This window comes from Fringilla coelebs, assembly GCF_963513975.1.
Source record: "Fringilla coelebs genome assembly, chromosome: 5".
Classification (NCBI taxonomy): domain Eukaryota; kingdom Metazoa; phylum Chordata; class Aves; order Passeriformes; family Fringillidae; genus Fringilla; species Fringilla coelebs.
This window is the reverse complement of record NC_140033.1, coordinates 168,443-183,554: the sequence shown is the minus strand read 5'-3', so window position 1 is coordinate 183,554 and position 15,112 is coordinate 168,443. Positions and strand designations below refer to the sequence as shown.

General features: G+C 66.6%; 2 protein-coding genes across 3 annotated transcripts in view; one reads left to right on the top strand and one right to left on the bottom strand.

Annotated features, from left to right (window-relative positions):
* Positions 1-757: 757 nt before the first annotated feature.
* OPN1SW (opsin 1, short wave sensitive) lies at positions 758-3,427 on the bottom strand (the record flags this gene model as incomplete). Its single annotated transcript, XM_084205666.1, has 5 exons — positions 758-880; positions 1,339-1,578; positions 1,967-2,132; positions 2,311-2,479; positions 3,085-3,427. 5 exons carry the CDS (start codon positions 3,425-3,427, stop codon positions 758-760), a joined length of 1,041 nt encoding a protein of 346 aa, XP_084061792.1.
* A 4,403-nt stretch (positions 3,428-7,830) lies between these two features.
* Positions 7,831-15,112, top strand: part of FLNC (filamin C) — a 28,351-nt gene continuing 21,069 nt past the window's right edge. For both annotated transcript variants that reach the window (XM_084206675.1, XM_084206674.1), the window contains exons 1-10: positions 7,831-8,971; positions 10,660-10,908; positions 11,114-11,211; positions 11,615-11,765; positions 12,318-12,436; positions 12,567-12,644; positions 13,203-13,365; positions 13,643-13,843; positions 14,233-14,370; positions 14,725-14,851. In XM_084206675.1, coding sequence (XP_084062801.1) covers positions 8,635-8,971; positions 10,660-10,908; positions 11,114-11,211; positions 11,615-11,765; positions 12,318-12,436; positions 12,567-12,644; positions 13,203-13,365; positions 13,643-13,843; positions 14,233-14,370; positions 14,725-14,851 — 1,661 coding nt within the window. In that variant the 5' untranslated portion in view covers positions 7,831-8,634. The remainder of the gene's footprint in view (positions 8,972-10,659; positions 10,909-11,113; positions 11,212-11,614; positions 11,766-12,317; positions 12,437-12,566; positions 12,645-13,202; positions 13,366-13,642; positions 13,844-14,232; positions 14,371-14,724; positions 14,852-15,112) is intronic.

Here is a 15,112-nt window from a genome sequence, read left to right as displayed (position 1 = left end):
CCCCCTTGGTCTGAGCCAGAAGGGTTTGGGGAGGGGGGAACTGGCTGGGGATGTGGGGACACACGAGGCCTGTGGGAGTTCTGCCCCTGGGGCCTGGGGGACTCAGCCCCACAGAGGGAATCCAGCCCCATGGATGGGGGGGCTCATTCCCACCCTCACCCCACAGAGGGGGGGCCCAGCCCCAGCCCCGTGGATGGGGGCCCTTAGGTCCCACCCCAGCCCCACAGATGGAGATGGGTGGCACCATCCCACCTCCCTGCCCTCCCTGTGTGTGAGGCCTAAAGGGGGACAAGGGAGCACTGTGGCACCACCGTGGAGCACAGCCACCTCTGGGGGAGCCATCCTGCCCCACAGTGGGGCACAGTTTCCTCTGGGACCCACCCTCTGTCCCTGCCGTGGGGCACAGCCACCCCTGGGACCCCCATCCCACCCAGCCATGGGGCACAGCTCTGCCAAGGCCTCCATCCCATCCCACCGTGCGGCACAGCCAGCCCCAGCTCCCCCATTGCCGCCCTGCTGCGGGGCATGGCTGCCCCTGGATGCCCATGCCTGGGTGCCCTGTCCCACAGGTCCCGGGTGCTCAGCGGGTCCCCGTTGCGCTCAGACTGCGGCCATGGTTTATTGTCCCACCGCGCTACATCCTAGGCTGGCCGGGGCCCCCGGCCCCCAGGGCAGAGCCGGCCCCACGGCAGGGGCAGCTGGGGGGTAGCTGGGGGGCAGCCGGGGGTCCCGGGGGCTGGGGCGGTGCCGGAGCCCCTCAGCTGGGGCCGACCTGGCTGGAGGACACGGAGGAGACCTCGGTGCGCTGGGCCGAGCTGGACACCTCGGAGTCGTCAGACATGGGCCGCCCGCACACCGTCTCCATGATGCACGCGCGGAACTGCGGGGACACAGGTGACACGGGGTCACAGGAGAGGGGACAGCTCAGCCTGGGGGTCCCACCACACCTGTGTCCGGCCCTGGCACTGTCCTCACACCCTCAGATGCCTCAGTGGCCTCATCTCCTGTCCCTGGGGTCATGGTACCCCCAGGCGTGCAAGTGTTCCTGGATGCGCCATCCCCGGGTGTCCTTGGGCACCCCTGCATGTCCCCACTGCCCCAATGTCCTGGGGTGTCTCCATCTTCTCTGTGTCCCCCTTGCCAATGTCGTCCCCTTGTCCGAATGTCCTGAGGTGTCCCCTCACACGGGTATCCCTGGGTGTTCCCCGTGCCTGGGTCTCCCTGAGTGTCCCAGGTCCTCAGATATCCTTGGGCAACCCTGGACGCCCCCATCACCAGGTGTCCCTGGGCGTCCCCCTCCCCGTGTCTCTGCGTGTGTCCCAGTGTCGCTGATGTCACCTGTTTGTTCATGAAGCAGTAGATGATGGGGTTGTAGACGCAGGAGCTCTTGGAGAAGAAGGCAGGGATGGTGACGAGGCGCAGGTCGATGCCGTGCTCGCGGTTGTTCACCATGTACATGGCCAGCGCCGCGTAGGGCACGTAGCACATGCAGAAGGAGCCCACCATCACCACGACCATGCGCGACACCTCCCGCTCCGCCTTCTGCGTCGTGGCCGACTCCTGCTGCTGCGCCGCCACCTGCGCCAGGGACAGGGACACCTTGGGCCTGCCCGGGCTGCCGGCCCCTGCCCAGGCTCCTGACCCCTGCCCGTCCCCTGTGCAGCCCCCTGACCCCTGCCCATGCTCCTGTCTGCCCTCCTGCCTGTGCTCCTGCCCAACCTTCTGTCCAAGTAACCTCCCCTCCCTTCCTGCATCCCTTCATCCCTCCAGTCACCTCTCCCTTCCTCCTGCTCCCCATCCTGCCCTCCCTCCCTGCTCACAGTCAGTTCTCCATCTCTCCATCCCTGTTCTCTCCCTCCCTCCCTCCTGCCCCCCAGCCCCTCTCCATCTCTCGCTCTCAGCCATAGGTGTGCCTGACCCCAATGCTCCCCGTGCCCCCTGTGCCCCCCATGCCCCCGGGACTCACGGCCCGCAGAGCGCTGAGCAGCTGGGAGTAGGAGAAGATGATGAGGGAGAGGGGGACGATGAAGCAGAAGATGAAGAGGAACCAGGTGTAGTACTCGCTCTTGTACTTGGTGCCCACCGTGTACCAGTCAGGGCCGCAGGAGCACTGCAGCCCCTCGGGGATGTACCTGCAGACCCGTGCTCAGCCCGCGCTCTGCACCATGGGGCACCCCCCGGTGTCCCCACAGCACCCCGCGGCACGTCTGGAGTGCCTCAAGCACTCACCTGGCACCCCCACGGCTCCCCCACGACCCCCCACTCGCCACTCTGTTCCGTCCCCTGCCCCCCAAGCCCCCTGTGTCCCACCTGCTCCAGCCGAAGAAGGGCGGGATGGCGACGCCGACGCCGATGATCCAGGTGGCCGCCACCACCAGCAGCGCGTGGCGGGAGTTGAAGCGGAAGTTGCCGAAGGGTTTGCAGATGACGATGTAGCGCTCGAAGGCCAGGAAGGCCAAGGACCACCCTGTCACCAGCCCTGGGGGAACAAGGCCACCACTGGCCTCACACAACTGCCCATGGCCACCAGGGCGAGGGGGTCACCGGCACTCCCGTAGCCCCCCCGGGTCACCCCAAGTCCCACGACTCCAGCAGAATGCAGTGATCACTCCTCCCTTCAGGCCTCAGTGGTCACCCCAGCCCCTCCAGCCACAGCAGATCACGGGGCTCAACCCTACCCATGGCCCTTACCCATTTTGCCACCTTCAGCCCCACCAGACCACAATGATCACCCCAACTTCCCCAATCCCGGAAGAACACGATGGGCACCCCCACTTCCAGCTCCACCAGACCCCACTGGTCACCCCAACGCCTATAGTGTTCCTACAGTGGTCAACTCCTAAAGGTCCAGAAGGTCACTCCAATGCCTGCACCCCAGCAGCCCGTGGTGCTCACTCCAACACCTAAAGCCTTAGCAGAATGTGGTGGCCAACGATACCTTGAGCCCTACCAGACCATGGTGGTCACCCCAACTCCCACAGCCCCAGGAGACCGCTGTGGCTCCCTCTGGCCCCAGTAGCCCCCAGTGGTCACTCCATCGTCTGTGGCCGCAGCAGCCTGGGTGCCCCCACGGTCCCCTCCTACCTCCGGTGGCCCCCGCAAAGCCCTCAAAGGCACACATGTGCTTCCCGAAGACAAAGTATCCCTGGGAGCTGGCGACGAAGACGGTGAAGATGCAGAAGACGCAGCACATGAGGCCGCTGACGGAGATGTTCACCAGGATGTAGTTGAGCGGCTGCCGCAGCTTCTTGTACTTGATGGTGACGATGAGGACGATGGCGTTCAGGGGGGTGCCCGCCACGAACACCAGGCCCATGAAGATGGTCTGCAGGTAGAAGGCCCACATGGGCGCGATGTGGTACTGGGGCCCATCCCAGGGCCCCACCGACGACTGGTTCTTGAACAGGTAGAACTCTTCCTCGTCCATGGCGGCGGTGGCGGGGGGGGGCGCCCACCCCCCTGATATACCCTGCGCCCCCAAAGCTGCTTAGGGGGGATCAGGGCTCAGCCTGGCCAAACTTGGGGATTAGGGTGGGCTAAACCAGGCTCAGCCCCTAATCGGCCCCCTGAGCCGGGTTGAGCCGATTGCCGGTGCTCTGGAGGATTTGGGGGGGCAGAAGGGCTCCCCCCAACATCTGGGTATGGGGAAGGTCCCCAGGGGTCTCCAAGCTTGGTCCTGCTCCTCCTGAGGTGTTCAGGTGTCCCCAGGTGTTCCCAAGCCCCAGTCTTGGTCCCACCACTACGGCCAGAGGTCCCCAACCTAGTCCTGATCCCATCGGGGTCCTTAGTGTGCCCCAGGAGTCCCCAAGCTCTGTCCTGGTCACCCCCAGAATGACCAGGTGTCCCCAGGTATCCCCAGGTGTCTCCAGCCTTGATCCTACTCCCTCAGGATGGCCCAGCCCTGGATGCCTTGGGAAGAAGTTGGGGTTTCCCTCATGAGCTCACCCGCTACCCCCCACCCCAGCTCCCCTGGGTGCCCCCCCCAGTGTCTCCCCCCTCAAGCGATTGTCCCCTGTTCTGTGCTTGGGGGATCCCTGTGCTGGGGAGACCCCAAGTGAGGTGGGGGGAGTCTGGGGGTATCAGGGGGTGGGGGGGAAGACTGGGGGGGCACTGCTTGAGGTGGGGTGTCTGAGAGGGGGTATTCATTTCTGGGATGCAGTGCCGGGGGGTCATTGATGGGGGGGTTCACTTTGGGGGTGTGCTGCTGGGACTCGAGCCCCAGAAGACTCCCAGCAGTTCCGCCCTCCCTCCCCCCTTGTTCCCTCCCCCAGCCTGGGGCACCCCTGGGGAACAGGAAGGATGAGCAGAAGCTGCTTAGGGGGGGATTACAGGGGCCCCCCCGGGCTGGGGGCGCCTATAAAGGCCAGTGCAGGGACCTCACTGAGGCACTGGGGACCCTCAGGGAAGGGAGAGCTCAGTCAGGGGGAGGGGGACACATCTAGGGGACGTTGTGCCCCTGGGGAGTGTGTGTGGGGTGCCGTCCCTGGGGCACCCTGGGCTCTGTCCAGCTCTGGGGCAGAGATGGGGCTGGAGGGCTCAGAGACGGGCCAGGGGAGGAACAAGGGGATTGGGTGGGCTGAGCCCCCTGCCCATGTTTTACTGGGCTGTACTGGATCATATTGGCCTGCACTGTACTGGTTTGTACTGGCCTGTACTGGTTTGTACTGGGCTGTACGGCTTTGTACTGGGCTGTACTGGGCTGTACTGGTTTGTACTGGGCTGTACGGCTTTGTACTGGGCTGTACTGGGCTGTACTGGTTTGTACTGGGCTGTACCGGACCACACTGGGCTGTACTGCACTGTATCGTGCCACAGGATTGTACTGTGTCCTATTGGGTTGTACTGGGTCTGGTCATACTGTACCAGGCTGTACTGGGCTCAGCAGGGCCATACTGGGCTGTACTGGGCTGTACTGGGTCAGGTCAGCTCTGCTGGTGCTGTACTGGGCATCCCCATGGAGGGGCACCCCCAAATGGTGCCACAGGGTGGTGACCCCGGCGACAGACACCCCACAAAGGGTCCGGCTGTCCCTGCTCGCTGCGTCCCCTGTGGAGCTGCGGTCACTGAGGCTGGGGGCTGCGCCGGGGGGACACAGCGCAGGGCCTGGGGGGCCATGGCAGAGCCAGGGCACGGTGGCAACAGTCAGGTTTGACAGGGGCTGCCCAGGGAGCTTTGGGGTGCCCATCCCTGGAGGTGTCCAAGGAATTCCTGGAGGTGGCACTCAGGGCCCTGGGACAGGTCCGGCGCAGCTGGGACGGGATGGGCTGGGAGGGCTTTTCCAGCCTCGGGGATCCTGGGGTTCTGTGATTCTGGGATGGTGGCCACGGAGTGGGGAAGGGACTCGGGGGTGCTGCCGAGCAGCCAGAGGTGCTGGGCGTGGAGCTCCAGGGGCTGCAGTGCCAGCACCGCCAGCCCTACCGGGACCCCCGGCACCCAACCAGTGCCCATTGCCAAGCCACCAGTACCCATGGGCAGCACCCTCCGGTACTGGGAGCACCCACTGGTACCAGCACCACACCTCCAGGCAGGACCCCCGGCCCCCCCGGCCCCCCAGCGCTGTCCCCAGTCCCATGGCCCTCACGGGACTCCAGGGCCTCCCAGTCGCTGCTCCTGTGCCCTCCTGGATGCAGCCCCACACATGTCCCTGCTGTCCTCGTGGCTACGTCCCCAGTGTCCCTGGGTTCCCCCCTCTGTGCCCCAGGCTGCCGGTGGTCCCCTCCCCATGTCACCCCACCCTGAGGACCCTGAGGTGCCCAGAGCCAGGCACGGGCTGGGGGGACACTGGGCTCAGGGTGTCACCACAGGCAGCAGCGGCTCTGCCCTATGTGCCCTCCCCAGGAGACACTGGCGGGGTCAGGTCTTTTGTCCCCTCATCGTGGCCTCCACCATCATCTTCCTCTGCCCCGGCTGTGGCAGAGCCAAGATCCTGGGGGGCTCTGGAACCCCCCTGGGTCCCCCTGACCTGCCCCAGCAGCGTCCTGAACCCCCATCCTGGGCTGCACTGACCCCCCGCAGTGCCCTGACTGCTCAGACCCCCCTGGACCACCCTGGACCTCCCCAAACATCCTGACCCCCCCACAATCCCCTCGCTCCCCTTCCCACGCCTGCCATGGGTTTGGGGGTTCTGCTGGGGGGCCCTGTTGCGTTTCGCCCCCACCCCCATTGTGTGCCCCCTGCCCCGAGTATTTTGGGTGATGATGTGTTGGGGTGCCCCCCCCGCGTGCCCCCCCGGGTATTTTGGGTGCCGGTGCGTGGCTCTGACTCGGCAGGTTATTTTTAGGTGTTGGCGCAGGCGCCACCGCGTCACCCCCCCCACGTCACCCCCCCACGTCACCCCTTGTCACCCGTTGTCACCTCGGGGTGCACCCGCACCGCCCCCCCCGCCCCCTTCCCTTGGAAGCTTCCAGGGCAGGCACCGGAACAGGGGGAACACGATACTCCCCAAATCGCCCCCCCAAAGGACCCAGATGTGGGTCACCCAAGTGTCCCCCCCGCCCCTCCCGAGGGTGCTGAGGAGGCCGAGGGTGTCTGGAATAAGGAGAGACACAAGAGAGATTCGGGGGGCAGCGGGGTTCAGGGCGCACCCCAAATATGAGCAAACCCCCTCCCCAGGCATGGGCCACTTCCCTGGGGAAACTGAGGCACGGCCAGAGGGACCCACGGCTGGAGTCACCGGGGGGAAGTGGGGCGCCGCCGAGGGGCGTGGGAGGGGGTTCCGTGGCAGGGATGGTTCTGGGGAGGGGTCCCAGTGGGGTTGGGCTCCTCGGGGCTGGGGGAGAGTTTTTATGAGAGTTTTTCAGGGGTTTCCAAGGGGGAAGGGATGAGTGAAGGGGTTCTGAGTAAGTTTGGGGGGTGTCTTTGGGGGGGTTTGGGGTGCGTTGTACAGTGGGGGGCTGTGGTACTGGGGTGTCTGCGGTGTTGGTGCATCGAGTACAGCTGTATCAGGATAACAGGGTGTTGGGGTGCCTGGGCTACCGGGCGCTGAGGTTTTGGGGTGTCAGGTTGTATTTGGGATTATTGGAGGTGGATTCTGGAGTTTGGCGGTACCAACATTTTGGGGTGCCAAAGTTTCGGGGGTGTCTGGGTGCCAGGATTTGGGGTACCAGTGTTTCATGTAGAGAGCCTGGGTACCTGGGGGCCGAGGTTTGGGGGTGCTTAGGTTTGAGGGTGCTGAAGTTTAGGCGTGCCAGTGGTTCAGTGTGTGAAGGTTGGGGGTACCTATGTCTGGGGCAGGGTGTTCTGAGATGCCAGAGTTTAGGAGTTTGTCACATTGGACTTCAGGGAATTTGGGGAGTTATGGGGTGTTGGGGTGCCAGTGTTTAGGAACCTGTGGGTGCCGGCGTTTTGGGGTGTTTGTGTTCGTGAGTGTCGGTGTTTGGGTGTGCCGATGTTTGAGGTTACAAAGGTTTTAGGGATGTCAGAGGTTTAGGGGTGCTCATGTCTGTGCGGTTTTGGAACTGCTGGGGTTTGGGGGTTTCGGGGGTGCCGGGGTTCGGGGGAGCTTTGGTCCAGGAGTGCCGAAGTCGGGGGCTCCGGGGTGCTGGGATCTTTTGTTTCGGGAGGTGCCGGATTTCGGGGTTCTGGGGGTGCTGGAGTCCGGGGATCCGAGGTCTGGGGAGTGCCGAAGTCCGGCGGTTTTGGAGTGCCGGTGTCTGGGGGTCCGGGTGTGAGGCCGGGGCTGTAAATAGCGACGGCCTGGCCCCCCACCCCCGGCCGGTCGGGCGGTCTTCCCGTCCCTCCTGCTCGGTCCCTCCCCGGGACGGGGCGGGCCGGGCCGGGGCAGCGCTTAAAGCCGCCGCCGCCCCCCGGCCCCGCCACTTGCCGCCGTCGCCCCTGGCCCAGGAACGCTCCTGGGACGCATCGCGAACATACAGGACCCCGCCGCGAACCGCTGCTCCGGGAACTAATCGGGAACCGAGCCGGGAACCTACCGGACCCCCAGCCCTCCGGGACCCGCCGCTCCGCTCCGGGAACCCACCGGGAACCAACCCCACCACCGGGAACCTGCACCGGGACAGACCCAGGACATCAGCCCCCGACCCCGGCAATAGGGACCCTACCCAGGACATCGGTACCGAGCAGCGAACCCCTCTCGGGACAGCGGGACTGAAACGGGACCCCGTCTTCAGGCACCCGCACTGACTCCGGGGACCGGGACCCTCCCTGGGCACCGGGACTGACCGAGGACACCGTCCCCCATCGCCGGGAACTGGGACCCCATCCAGGACACGGACACCCACCCGGACCCCTACCCAGCAACCGGGACTGACCCAGGACGCCATTCCCCAGCCCCGGGACCCATAGCGGGCACCAGCACCCACCCAGGGCCCCATCCGGGACACCAGCTGTGACCCAGGACACCGTCCCCGACCCAGGACACCGGCCCCCAGCGCCAGCTTTGCCACCGGGACCCAGAAGCCCCAGCCCGGGCACCCACAGGACTCCCACAGGATACCGGCACCGATTTGGGACCCACACCCGCGGTACCAGGATCCCTTCGAGACACTGGGACTGACCCGCGACCCCCACCCAGCGCCAGAAGTGACCCAGGACTCCCCCCCCCACACCCACTCGGGACCCTCCACAGCACCCAGGAACCCCCCTGCCCATCGAGGACCCCCCGACCCCTGCAGGATGAACTCTACTTACGAGGCAGCGCCGGGTGAGGACCCCGAGGAGCTCCCGGCCACCGAGAAGGACCTTGCGGAGGACGCGCCCTGGAAGAAGATCCAGCAGAACACGTTCACGCGCTGGTGCAACGAGCACCTCAAGTGTGTGCAGAAGCGCATCGTGGACCTGCAGCGCGACCTGAGCGACGGGCTGCGCCTCATCGCCCTGCTCGAGGTGCTCAGCCAGAAGAAGATGGGGCGCAAGCACCACCCGCGCCCCAACTTCCGCCAGATGAAGCTGGAGAACGTCTCGGTGGCCCTGGAGTTCCTGGAGCGGGAGCACATCAAGCTCGTGTCCATTGGTGGGTGTGCAAGGGGAGCAGTGTCCGTGGGTGGGTGGGCAAGGGGGGTGTGAGGGGGGAAAGGGGAATGGGAACGGTGAGTGTGCAAGGGCAGGGGCAGGGGTGGAGCCCTGGGAAGAGGATGGCTGTGGGTACAGTGCGAGGATGGGGCTGGCCGTGAGCGTGCAAGGGCGATGGACAAATGAGGGTGAGGAATGAGTGTGCAAGGGTGGGAGTGATGGGGGGATGGGAAATTGAGGGTGGGTGTAGGAGGGCAGGGGTGGACAAGTGAGGACATGGATGAGTGTGTAAAGGGATGGATGGGCGTAAATAGGGTGAGAGTGCAAGGCTGGGAAATGGAGGAGTGGAAGCGAAGGATGAGTGTGCAAGGGGCATGATGGACAAATGAGGATGGGCCTGTGGGTGAGTGTGCAAGAGGAGGGTGACGGATGAATGGGAATGGAGGATATGTGCAAGAGTGGGGCCGATGGACAGATGAGAATGGGGATGAATGTACAAGGGGAGGGGTGAGAGGAGCAGGAGCCGGACGAGTGTGCAAGAGCGGTGGAGGAATGGGAATGGGGGTGGGCGTGCAAGGCTGGAGGCATCGGCGGGGCGGCGGGCGGGTGTGCAAGGGCTGAGTGTGCGAGGGCGGTGCGGTGTGCGGGCCCGACCCCGCGCAGGGCCGTGCGGAGCGGGGGGGTCCGGCCCGTGCCGGGCCGTGCGGGGGGGCTGAGCTCACGCTTGGCCCGGGGCCGGGGCGCTGAGCTCACGCGCGGGGGGGCCCGGCCCGCACACGCACCCACCCCTCGCCGGGCCCCAGCGCCCACCCCCACCCGACAGCTGCAGGGTGACCCCCCCGGCACGGGCTGGGCTGGCGGCCCCCCCGCGCGCCCGGACAAGGGGGGGCGAGACCCCCTCCCGCGGTGTCACCTCCCCTTCCCACGCGTGTCTTTGCCCCCCCCAGCTGTGACCCCAAGTTTTGGGGGCCTCCCAGGTGTTGCCCCCCGGAGCTCCCGGCGGGGAGGGGTTTGTCCCGCCCGCTCCCACATCTCCCCCGTTTCCTCCCTGAAACGCGATCGCTCGTGGGGGGAAGTGGCGGGGGAAGGGAGCGGGGGAGGGTCCTGTCCGCAGGGCGGTGGGGGAGGGACCGGGATGCCTCGGGCCCCCCTCCCCCCAGCCCCCCCGTGCCTCAGTTTCCCCAGGGTGGCACTCCAGGAATCCCTTGGGAGGTCAGGGGTGTGGCATTCCAGGGTGCGCATTGGGGGCCCCCCGGGTGCGGCCGGGGTTGTGCCCCCCCCCAGGCTCTTCCCGGCGGGTCCCTGCAGGGTGTGGGTGCTCGGGGGGGCGGGGGGCACTGTCGTGGGGTCCTCCTCACTTCTGCGCCCCGGGATGTCCCCAGGCAGGTGTTGGGGTGCAGGGTTCCGTGGCACTGCCTGGGGTGTCGGGGTGCCCCGGGACGGGTGCTGGGGTCCGCCCCGTTGTGCCGCGGGGTGTCGGGGTGTCAGGGGTGCCTGTGGTGGTGCTGTGGGGTTTCGGGGTGCCCCAGGCGAGCCCTCCCATTGTCGCATCTTCCCGCAGACAGCCAGCACAGGACCTGAGGCTGATCCCGCGGCTTTCAGGGTGCGGGGGTCCCTCCAGCGGGTCCCACAGGACGTCGGGGTGCCCCAGGGATCTCGGGGTTCAGTCCCCCCGTTTCTCCCCCACAGACAGCAAAGCAATCGTGGACGGGAACCTGAAGCTGATCCTGGGGCTGATCTGGACCCTCATCCTGCACTATTCCATCTCGATGCCTATGTGGGAGGAGGAGGAGGACGACGAAGGCCGCCACCAGACCCCCAAGCAGCGACTGCTGGGCTGGATCCAGCACAAGGTGCCGCAGCTGCCCATCACCAACTTCAACCGCGACTGGCGCGACGGGAAAGCGCTGGGAGCGCTGGTGGACAACTGCGCCCCGGGTGAGGAGCGCGGCGGGGCGGGGGCCGGGGGGCGTGGGAGGCACAGACGGGGGGAAAACTGCGGAGTAGGGGGCGGGGGGCAGGGGGTGGCACAGGGGGCAGCTGGCAGGGGTGCGGGGGTACAGGGCGCAGGCTGGCTCGGGGGGCACCGATGGAGAAGGGGGGTCAGGACGGGGGTGCGCCCCTGACCCTTCTGCCCCCGCAGGTCTGTGCCCCGACTGGGAGAAGTGGGACCCCAACAAGCCGGTGCAGAACGCTCGGGAGGCCATGCAGCAGGCAGACGACTGGCTGGGAGTCCCCCAGGTATGGGCATGGGGGGCGGCCTGGGAGGCATTGCGGGTCTCCCAGGTACATGGGGGGGGCACTGGCACTCGCCCAGGTACGGTGCAGGGCAGGAACGGGGTGGGGGGCACTGGGAGAGGATGGTGGGGGTGCAAGGGCGTGTCTGGGGGTGTCCTTGGGGATCCACAGGGGTCCCGGGGCAATTGAGGTACTCTATGGCACCTGTGGGTGTGGTACAGGTGTGGGTACGGGGGGGTTCCCTAGCACGGCAAGGAGGGTCTGATGGGTGTTGGGGTCTCAGGAGGGTCAGGCAGATGTCAGGGGCCTCTCCTGGTAGTGGGGTGCATGGTGGGGGGGTTCCCCAGCAGGGTGCCCCTGGGTGGGGGGGCCAGGAGGGTCTGACAGGTGTTGGGCTTCCCGCCAGGTGATCGCCCCCGAGGAGATCGTGGACCCCAACGTTGACGAGCACTCGGTGATGACGTACCTGTCGCAGTTCCCCAAGGCCAAGCTCCGGCCGGGGGCCCCCGTGCGCCCCCGACTCCCCGAGCCCGGCCGCGCGCGCGCCTACGGGCCCGGTACGGGGGCTGAGGGGCTCGGGGGGCCTGGGGGGCACCTGGGCTCCGGGACAGGGCAGGGGTGGGGGTTTGTGGGGGCACCGGGGGGCTGGGCACGGGACATGGGACACAGCAGGGGCACGGAGCCCACGCACGGGGAGCCCAGGGGCACATGGGGGCTGGCACAGGGGGCACACGGGGGGGGTACCAGGTGGGGGACATGGGGGGCTTTGCAGCCCAGCACAGAGAGTACGTGGGGGCTATGGCTGTCAGGGCAGGAGAGTAAACCATGGACCCCCTTCCCCCAGCCCAGGGACTCCTCTCCAGTCCTGGAGTGTCACTGTGCCTAGGGACACCTGAGGGAAACCCCAGGGTCTCCACTCCCCACCCAGGGCTCCCAAGAGTCCCCCTATGAGCAGAGATCCCTCAAAGTCCTGTCAGGCTCACCTGCCCATACTCGGGAAACCACCATTGACACTCTGGACCCTGCTACCACCAAGGACAACCTGGGGGCCCAAAGTCCTGGGGGGTTTTGGGGGGCTGGGGTCCCCCCTGACTTCCCCCACCGTGCAGGCATCGAGCCCCAGGGGAATGTGGTGCTGCGCCCTGCCCAGTTCACAGTGGAGACCCTCGAGGCAGGCGTGGGCGAGGTCCTGGTCTACGTTGAGGACCCTGAGGGACACACTGAGGAGGTACAAGGGGCCCTGGCCCCACTCTGGGGGCTCCCCCAGTCTCCCTCACTGGGAGACCCCCTCCCTCCAGTGCCCTAGCTCTGTGTCACCCCCCCACTTCCCCCGATTTTGGGGTCTCTTCCCACTGTAGGCCAAGGTCGTTCCCAACAATGACAAGAAGAGAACATACAGCGTCACCTACGTCCCCAAGGTTGGGGGGCTGCACAAGGTGAGCCCCTTGGTGACCCCCCAAGGCAACCCTTCTGTGCTACCCTCCCTGCAATACCCCCATAACATGCCCCCTGTGATGTCCCTGTGACACCCCCACCCCGTGACAGCCCCCCCGTGACACCCCCCACCCTGTGACACCCCCACATCTCAGAGTGGTGGCTGCCCCTCCCACGCCTCCTCCCCAAGGGGAATGGGGGACACCTGGCACGGTGGGGTTTGGGGGTCCCTAGGGGGTCCCTAAGGATCTCTGGGGGCTCCCCTTGGGGTCCCTGGGGATGGCACTGGATGGCCCTGGAGTGCCCTGTAGGGTCCCCAGGGTGCCACACTGAAGTCTCTGGGGGTAGGTGCTGTAATGGGGGACCCTGGAGTGTCCTGTTGGGATTCCTGGGTGTCCTATGCATTAGGGTCCCTGGAGGGGACAACAGGGAGTCCCTGGGGGCGGTCACTGCTGGGGGGGATCCTCTTCAGGTTGTCATGCTAGGGGGTGTCCCTGGGGTGTGGTGTGGCTGTGGGAGCCGTGGTCCCCTGACACCCTTGATGTCCCCGTGCCCTGCAGGTGACAGTGCTGTTCGCGGGGCAGAACATCGACGGGAGCCCCTTTGGGGTGAACGTGGGCATGGCCCTGGGTGACGCCAGCAAGGTCACGGCACGCGGCCCTGGCCTGGAGCCTGTGGGCAATGTGGCCAACAAGGCCACCTACTTCGACATCTACACTGCAGGTGGGGCACCGGGGGGCTGGGGGTCTCTGGGGACACGTCACCTTGGGGTGGTGTTGCCACGGCATGTCCAGGGGACTGGGGACATGCCTTCATGGTGGCAGGGCCATGGCATGGCAAGTGGCACCACGACTGTGTCCTTCTTGTGCCACGGCCATGGGTGGTCTGGTGGCCGTGGGGCCATGTCAGGGTGGCAGGGCCGTGGCGTGGCTGGGGACTCTGGGGACATGTCCTGACGGTGGCCTGGCCATGGGACTGAGCGCATGTCCTGTGATGACAGGGGCTGGCTCGGGCGATGTGGGGGTGGTGATCACGGACCCCCAGGGCCGACGGGACACAGTGGAGGTGATGCTGGAGGACAAGGGGGACAACGTGTTCCGCTGCACCTACCGGCCCGTCCTCGAAGGGCCGCACACCATCTGTGTCACCTACGCTGGCGCCCAGGTCCCCAGGAGCCCCTTCACCGTCAATGTGGCTGAAGGTGAGGCTCCCTCCTGGGTCCCCACGTGGCTCCAGAACATTTGTGGTCACTGTGGCCATGACAATGACGCCTATCAGCAGCCCCATGTCATCCAGCTGTGACCATGGTGGCCCCAAGGCACCCAGTGGTGACCATGGTGGTCAGTGACACCAGTAAGTGACCACAGGTGAACCCGTGGTCCCCTCACACTTCCCAGGCTGTCCCTCTGGCACCCCTGTCCGCAGGGTGTCTCCAGGGGTTGGTTCCTTGTGCCCTTGAGGACACCATGGCACTCCCCTATCCCAAGGCATCCCCATGGGCCCCTCCCAGCCCTGGGACACCCCTTTCCTGTCCCTGGGGATTCCCCAGGGTCCTGCTGGTGCCTGGCGGGTGCTAATGGGAGTTTGCAGCCTGCACCCCCTCAGCGGTCCGGGCCACGGGCAGGGGGCTGCAGCCACGGGGGGTCCGAGTGCAGGATGTGGCCGACTTCAAGGTTCTGACGCGGGGTGCCGGCAGTGGGGACCTGCGGGTGACACTGCGGGGACCAGGTACGTGCCACTGTGGGAGCATGGCTGGGCTGGCAGGCTGGGGACACTGTGGGCTGGGCCGCTGGCAGGATATGGGTAGGGTCCCACTGGGGGGGCCCATGGGGTGAGTGTAAGGCTGGGGGTCCCCCGTGGAGGGCTGGATACAGATGGGGGACCCATGGGGGTCTAGGGTTGGGGACACCATGGGGGTGGCCACGGGGAAGTGGGTGCATGGGCGGGGGTCCCGTGAGGTTGTCCATGGAGGTTGGGTGGTTGGGGGCCATCCTGGGGTCGACCATGGTTTGGGGGCACCATGGGAGGTGCATGGCTGGGGGTGCCCCTGGGGTGGGTGCCCCATCTGACCCCCTCCCACAGGGGGCACGGAGGAGCCGGTGACAGTACGGGACGTCGGTGACGGCGTCTACGAGTGCGAGTACGTGCCCCGGGTGCCCGGCACCTACCAGGTGTCCATCACCTGGGGTGGCTACGCCATCCCCCGCAGGTCAGTGCCCAGCACGGGTGGGGGCCCGGCAGGGGCAAGGGAGGGGGGTGGGCTTGTGCGGAAGGGGGGGCGGGGGGATGTACAAGCCCGGCCCTCACTGCCCCTCCACCCTCCCAGCCCGTCTGAGATGCAGATGTCCCCCTGGGGTGGGGGTTTTGGGGAATGTGGGGGTGTGTGTGGGGTACAAGCCCTCCTCATCCTCCCGAGCCAATTTGAGGTGCAGGTGTCCCCCCAGGGGTGGGACATATCTGGGGGGACTGG